The sequence below is a fragment of the Gymnodraco acuticeps genome, unplaced genomic scaffold (assembly GCF_902827175.1).
Source record: "Gymnodraco acuticeps unplaced genomic scaffold, fGymAcu1.1, whole genome shotgun sequence".
Lineage (NCBI taxonomy): Eukaryota > Metazoa > Chordata > Actinopteri > Perciformes > Bathydraconidae > Gymnodraco > Gymnodraco acuticeps.
Genome location: NW_022990697.1, coordinates 17,501 through 25,656, shown reverse-complemented (window position 1 = coordinate 25,656; position 8,156 = coordinate 17,501). Strand labels below are relative to the sequence as shown.

The 8,156-nt window shown below is 44.4% G+C and overlaps 1 protein-coding gene across 2 annotated transcripts in view; it reads right to left on the bottom strand.

The window, feature by feature from the left end:
* Positions 1 to 7,119: 7,119 nt before the first annotated feature.
* LOC117555703 overlaps positions 7,120 to 8,156 on the bottom strand; it is a 2,959-nt gene continuing 1,922 nt past the window's right edge. For both annotated transcript variants that reach the window (XM_034230656.1, XM_034230657.1), the window contains exon 2: positions 7,120 to 8,156. This exon is cut by the window's right edge and continues 68 nt beyond it. In XM_034230656.1, the coding sequence (XP_034086547.1) occupies positions 7,625 to 8,156 (532 nt within the window). In that variant the 3' untranslated portion in view covers positions 7,120 to 7,624.

Below are 8,156 nucleotides of genomic sequence, written 5' to 3'. Positions count from 1 at the left end.
TTGGAACAACAGGAAGAACAGGTGAAACGGAAAAAGGAACAACTGGATATACAAACTAAGCTGGCAGAAGCCAATGCCAGGCTAAACGTGCTCAGCATGGGATCAAGACACACCTCTAGAGCATCAGATGGGATGAGCTCTTACTACAGAAACCCTACAGCAAGATTTAACGTACAGGCCACTGAATTATTGCCTCATCAAGCCCAAACCTCTATTCCCAGACAAAGTATACAGACACATGTGCAGGGACATGTTGACATCACACCACCTGTAATCAACAATGGTAATCAAGGTGACATCTATAACCTAATCCAGAGGCAAAATGACAACACTGCTATGCTGGCTCAACAACATCTCACTTCTACTTTACCTCCAAGAGACATTCCTGTTTATGACGGTGACCCATTGCAGTTTGAAGCTTTCATCCGTGCATTTGAAAGAGGAGTAGAGCGGAAAACTAATGATGAAAGTGACTGCCTGCATTACCTAGAGCAATACACCAGAGGCCAACCACAGGACCTAGTGCGCAGCTGCCAACATCTGCCTCCAGCTCAAGGTTATCAAAGGGCAAAACAGCTGCTTAAAGAGCACTTTGGTAATGAACATAAGATCGCCACTGCATACATGAACAAAGCATTTACCTGGACAATGATCAAAGCCGAAGATGTGAAAGCACTGCAAGCCTTCTCTTTGTTCCTAAGAGGTTGTTGCAATGCAATGGAACATCTCACCTATATGGATGAAATGAATGTTGTTTCAAACATGAAACACATACTTCAGAAACTACCCTACAAATTCAGAGACAAGTGGAAGAATAGAGCATGTCAGCTACAGGAAGAGCGTGGGCATCGAGCTACATTTCCTGACCTTGTTAGCTTCATAGAGAGGCAAGTGAAGATACTGTCAGATCCTCTGTTTGGAAGCATCCAGGATGATAAACCAACTGCAGCTATCAAAACTGTTATCTCTACCTTTTCAAAGGGAAAACCAAGCCTAAGAGCAAGTAGTTTTGCAACAATTATTACCTGCCCAAGAACACCAGTGCTAGAACATGTAACAACGAATGGAATGAAAATACCTCCATCAAGCCACAACTCCCTACATTTGTGTTTGTTCTGCAGAAGAAGTGGTCACTCATTGGAGCAGTGTCCACACATCCTGAAGAAAACACACAGAGAAAGAATGGACTTCTTGAAAGGAAAAGGGGTGTGTTTTGGATGCCTAAAAGTAGGACACATGAGCAAACACTGCCACAGTCGTTTGACATGTTATGTGTGCAATCAAAGTCATCCTGAAATACTCCACATTGAACAAAAAGGCAAAAGAGAGGAAGCAGAACACACAAACCAGAATGGGAAGCCAATGGAAAGTAATAGTGTCATCTCACCTCATACATGTGGGCACATTGGGGCCGGTGATGAAAACTCCATCTTCTCCATTGTACCAGTACAAGTAAAGAGCCACAAAGGGGACAAAGTGTTACAAACTTATGCATTTCTGGACCATGGAAGTTCATCCACCTTTTGCACAGAAAGTTTAATGAGGAGGCTAAACCTTACAGGACAAAGGACTAACATTCTCCTAAAGACAATGAATCAGAGAAAGATTGTGTCTAGTCATCATATCTCAGGTTTGGAAATATCAAGTCTGGACGAAAACAATTTCCTTCAACTATCCGATGTGTTTACACATAAAACCATGCCTGTTTCCAAGCACAATATTCCTCTACAAGAAGATCTGGAAAAATGGCCTTACTTAAAGGACATCAAAATTAATGAAATTGCTTCTGGCATTGACCTACTCATTGGGACAAATTCTCCTAAGGTATTGGAACCTTGGGAGCTGATCAATAGCCAAGGAGAAGGACCGTACGCTGCAAAGACCCTACCGAGGTGGGTCTTCTATGGTCCCCTAAAAGGAAGCAACGACAGCAGAGATGCTAATGGCCACCCTGCTGCTGCTGTTAATCGGATAGCCATGGTACACCTAGAGGAGCTATTGGTCAAACAATACAAGCATGATTTCAAGGAAAATACAAGCAAGGAAACAGAGGAAATGTCCAGAGAAGACAAACAATTCCTGAACATTATGAATCACTCTGCAAACATGTCAGACGCCAAAGAGGATGGCGATGTTGTAGCGGACGCCAAAGAGGATGGAGATGTTGTAGCAGACGCCAAAGAGGATGGCGATGTTGTAGCAGATGCCAAAGGAGACAGTGATAGGGATGTTGAAGGCAAAACTGAGGCCCCCCAAGAAGAAGAAGAAGATGAGGGTCGGGATTCAGGTGATTACTATGAAGAGGCAGAAGACGAGCCTTTTGAAAGCCAGCCGACTTCAGACTCCTGTCACAGCATGCCTGACTTCACAGCAGATGTCGAGTTACACCAATCTGACGCAGTGCCTGAGGAAGAAGCCAAGCCTGTGGCCGAGAAAGTGAAAATGTCAGATGGACACTACTGCCTAGACTTGCCATTCAGACAAGAAAATCCCAGCTTGCCTAACAACAAACACGTTACCGAGCAGCTCATCTGCGATTTTGCTGCTATGGTAGCAGGGCACCGGCTGAACCCAAGTGACAGACCTGAAGAAGTGACTGACTCATCAATGCAGGAGCCCTATAAGGAGAGGCTTGGAATTGGATGAAAATATAACCCACAGGTTCTCTCGGCGCTGGACGGGATGGCAACACTACTGCTTCAACCTAAGAACAGCAAAGACTGATGACCCTTAAAATAAGGGAGAAGAAAATAAACTACAAATTATTTAAGAATTACATGCTAACACATACACACCATTTGTATAGCTCCTTTATTATTTATTGGTAATTGTTTTTGTTTTCATACTAAAGCCAATTAGGGGCCGGTGTGTAGGAGCCATTTTGTGGGTGATGTTGGTGTGTCAGTTTATTTAAGTTATATGTATAGTGCAATATTATTTATGAACACTGGGTGGCGGGGTTTAGCTGCACCGGGTGTATATAAGGAGGTCATAGGTGACAGGAGATGTGTGGACACAGTAGGAGAAGAGCATACCGATTCCAGCAGCCCGGCAGATGCTCATAGAATCACTAGAACGCTAAATTAACCCTGGTATGTAAAGACGAATAAACATCATCATAAACCACAACTAAGGAGCGGAAAATCATCTGTTTGTGTCTGCGTCTGGATCACTTTTCAACCCTTCTGTGAAAGTAACGGCAAAAATATATAGGACACAGGAAAAGGAAATTGCCATTACACAGGGCATACAAGGGGTGTAACATTATTTGAATACCAAAACTATATTGAAATAGAGTCTCGCTTGAACAGCAACTGCGTAGCTGTAACATTACTGGGTTATTAGGTGATAACTACGAAAGTAAAGTAACTTAAGACGCAGACGTCACGTAGCTTCTCAGACGAGAGGGGTGGCGACGAGAGTGTCACGTTACTTCTCTCGCGGCATAGTTCACGGCATGGGCCCCTTCTCACTTCTCTTATTTTTCATTTCCTCGCTCCTCGGTCTCGGTCTCACCGGAAGTTGATTTGTCTGCGCCATCTTGAGTAGCGTCCCAATGGAGAGGCGAAGTCACGCCCATCTACTTCCGGACCATGGGACCCCGGAAGCGAAACATTTACATTGAATTCAATGGAGAGAGAACACGTATCTTTTGATCCCGTTTGAATTGTGCCACGAACTACACATATGATGTTTGTCAATCTTAAACAATCATTTCCATGTAAAAAAAGTCACATTTTGTCGTAAAACTGCTGAAATATAAGACTATGAAAAATACGCTACTACAAAGACTACAAATCCCAAATCCCATTCTGGGTCGCGTAAGTGATGTCACAGGCATGCTCGGTGATTTAATAATAAAACTCGTAATTAAAGCGAAGAAGATCTCATAACTGATTTATTCCCTTCAATAAATTATAGATCGCTAAAAATAAATTCACTTTTACAAGATGCCTGTGTGCTTTGTACCAGGTTGTAGTCATAAAAGTGATCATACCACTTGCTCCTTCTATCGATTCCCGTCTGATGAAAGGACCAGGAGTCGCTGGATCAGACATATCAGGTAATATCATAGGTAATATACATGTTGTGCATGTTCATGTGCATAGTCAAGTTAGCTACCTAGCTAGTAGCGACGAGTAGCGAGCACGTTAGTTAGCATTACTTTACTTAGCCTTGTCATTTTTAGTAGCCTTACCATGAAGTTATTATTTTATTACATGAAGTAAACCAACATTTTAAACAGTAAGAGTAGTCATGATGGTAAGTATTTCGTGAAACATTTGAAGCGTAGCCTACTGCGCCATCCACCGGGTGCTAAGGAAGCAGTCAGGGAGAGTCGAAGGCAGGCAGGGAGCTTTGCATGACATTCTTCTGGACGTGTTTCATTGTGATGACAGTAAGGGTGAGTCAATCTGTTTGTTGGAAAGACAGTCGTTGTGTGCTTACTGAGAGAAAATTATTAGAAGAGATAATTATTCAAAGTGTTACTTTCAAGTGTTGTTACTGACCTTTTTCTCTTTTATTTTATTTACCTCACCTGTAACTGCTGAGACGTTGAGGAACATGCACACTGGACTGACCTGGCAACCTGATTTCCACTGTACGTATTTGGTTATGGTATATTATTTATATATATCAAAGGCACATTGCACCCCCCAGAGACACACATGTATTGAGTGTGATATTTTGCATAGGTCAAGTGAAATCATCTTTACATACTAGAAAACTGTAGGAGCGGCAACTTGTTTTGAAAATTGAATTTTTAATATCCGATAATAAAGTTGATCTGTTTTCTTTATTCTTCTCTCTTCCCAGCTCCACCCATCACCGTTCTCTGTTCCTGCAGGTCCTGCTTGCTAATCAATGCTTTATTTTTTTACACAATTACAAATGAAGTCAATGTATTGTATGACATGAAGTTGTGCTTCATTCTGAGTCAATAATAAATTAATTCTGCCTTCAACTGCAAAATGATTGTGGACTGCACCGACATCCATGTAGCTGCCCCCCAGTAAGATGAACCAAGCAAAGTTGACATAGTCAACATACAGCTGTGCTCTTAAATTGACATGAAGAATTTGTGAAATATTGGTAATTATTTGGAAAAAATGACGGACGATGCAGAAAACCTTTTTTATTTAGTAACAGTGGTCAGGTGAAGCATTTATCCCTACATATGTGTCACACTTAAAAGGCCAAACACACTGTTTGGCCTTAAGAGCTCTGTCTTACTTAGGGTTCAACTAAAACACATACAAGCTGAATGTTACAAGTGCTTCACAATATAAATACAAGAGTGCAGACTGTTTAAACTATGGGTAGGCGGGCTATTTGGCAGGTTTAAATGATTGTTAGTAATGAATTATATAATTTTCTCATTGTAGACGAGCAGACAGGGAGCCAGATGAGAAAAGCCGAATATGCAGCTGCCATTTTCCTCATGGAAAAGAGAAAGGGCCAACTGTATTTGAGTGGACCAAAGAGAAAGGGAGCTTAGCGGTTAATCAGTCCAGCGACCACAGCTACAGCAAAGGGCCAGAGTCTGCAGAAACTGACCCCAAATTCTCCAACGTGCAGTCCGCAGACACCGAACCTGGACCCTCCAGTGTGCAGTCCAGTTGTTCCGCAGACCTGGCAGGGGATACTTGGATGCGAATGGCCAAATATTCAGCAGCAGGCTTACCTGATGATGTAATCCGTATGGAAACAGGGCTTCCTGATCAGGCCATGTTTAAAAGGGTGGCGGGGTTGGTGGAGCGCTTTGAGGGCTCCATTGTCTATTTCGCTGGATGGAAAGTGGAGGGCATCCTGCTGGCAGACCAGGTCTTCATGGCCATGATGAAGATCCGGCAGAATTATCCTCACCTGCACCTTGCACAGCTGTTCCACTGCAGTACCGCAACAGTGGGTAATGTGGTGAACACCATGGTCCATCTGCTCCACAGGTTGCTGTTCAAAAAAATGATGTCCACTGTGCCCAGTAGGCAAAAAAACCAAAACAGCATGCCTGCTGCTTTCCAGTCCTCTGCCTTCAACTGCAGAATGATTGTCGACTGCACCGACATCCACGTGGCCGCCCCAAGTCAGATGGACCAAGCCAAGCTGACATACTCCACCTACAGAGGGATGCACTCCTTCAAAGTGCTCATCTCTGTGGCCCCAAATGGAGTCATCAACTTCTGCAGCCAACTCTTCCCGGGCTCTGTGTCTGATAAGGCCATTATGCAGCATTCAGGCATTCTGGAACATTTAGTGGCTGGCGACCTTATCCTGGCAGACAAGGGCTTCTTAATATCTGATATTGTGCCTGCGGGTGTGATTGTGAACATTCCCCCCTTTCCTGAACAAGGGTAAGTTCACAGAGAGTGAGGTGAGAGCTACCAGGGAAATAGCCAAGAACAGGGTCCATGTGGAGAGGGCAAATGCCAGAATAAAGGAGTTCAGGATTCTGGACCTGATTCCTTGCCACCTCAGGAACACTGCAGATGTGCTGGTACAGCTTTGCTGTGTCTTGGTGAACCTGCAAAATCCCCTGATAAAGGAAGTAGCCAGCACCCTCACCGTTGACTAAGCCAGGGGTTCCCAAACCTTTCAGCCTGCGATCCCCGGGGGGAACATCCAGCTGGCCCGCTGCATCCGCTGAGACCAGCCCAAAGTCACACAACGGCTCTTTTAAGAGCCACCTACACCTTTTCTAAAGAGTTACAATCCTAAGTTATTATAATGATTACACTGGTTCATATTTTACTCAGTTTACTGAACTGTGATGCATGAAACCAGAAGGGGAATTGTTGAGGTTTACTGAAGTTACAAAGATATGAGTATAACAGGTCAGTGTAAAAACAAGCTTCTGTCAGTCATGAATCATTCAAACTATTTATATAACCATGTAATACAGTTATGTAGTAGTTCAGTAAAAGTAATTCTTTATTTATATGTCTTAAATATCCTTTATTTTAGAGGGGCCTGAGACTTAACATGTTTATTGCCCAAAATGGCACTGTAGTTATTGTGCATGTGACAATAAGGCCTTAATATTAGGGCTGCACGATATCAGGAACACATAACACGATAACACTTGCTATATTTGAACAAAAACGTACACATGCAGCATTATTACTTTTTCAACAACATGGGATTTATTGTTTATTAGTTACATATCGTGTGTGTGTGTGTGTGTGTTTATTTATATGTCCTCCTCTCTACTGGCCAACACAGGGAGCATATGCTGAGTGTAGTGTTCTCCAGGAGGAGGCGATTTCCATGCCATGCAGGGTCTTTGTTGATGGGGATGATGATCGCCTCCTTCGTGGTCCACACAACAAAATAGCAGATACTCCGGTCTGTGATGTGCAGCTGCCCTTGGACCTGGTGCCAGTATGGGTGATTCTCCTTGAGAACATAAGACCCACCCTCCTCACGGAGACAGAAGGATGGTAACTGGACTGCCTCCGCGATGGTCATGTTCCTCTGGCTGTGTGGACACTTCACCTCCAGCAGGGCAGATGGCTGCACAAGTCCATCGGGTGATGCTCCCAAAACACCCGACTCACTCACAAAGAGACCAGCGTCGATCACTGTCACCCGATAGGCCTGCACAAAAGCCTTCACCCCTTCGGCCTCATTTACAACTCCCCAGTTGACAGCCATGACTCCGTCTAAATTGTAACCCCCAAGCACCCTCTTCATGAGGGACGCGCATGGAGTGGATGAAAGTCCCGACCTCAGCACAGCACCAAAATTGCTGGCTGTCAACCTGTCCTGTCTGTGTAACTGCCACTGGGGATTTGTCCGCTGTCCTACGGTCTCTTGTCAGTCGCATTGAGGCAAGAATTGCCTCAAGCCCCCGACCCCCATGCTCCTTCACCAGCTCCGGCACGGTGACAATGGCCTGATGTTGAGGCTGCGGCTCTGGCTCAGGTGATAAAAGCCATGCCATGCCACACTGTGTGCCCCTCAGTGCAGACCTGAACCAGTCTACATCCTGAGTGGCGATGTCTCTGGCCAGTGGGTTGTATGTCTCCTCTTGCTGTTGATAGAGTTGAGACACCGGCTGGACTACTTTGGAAGTGCCAGGCTTCCTCCACTGGCACTCAACATCTGTGGAGCTGATCTGCCACATGGCAAATATTGCCAATGCTGCAGCGTGGCTG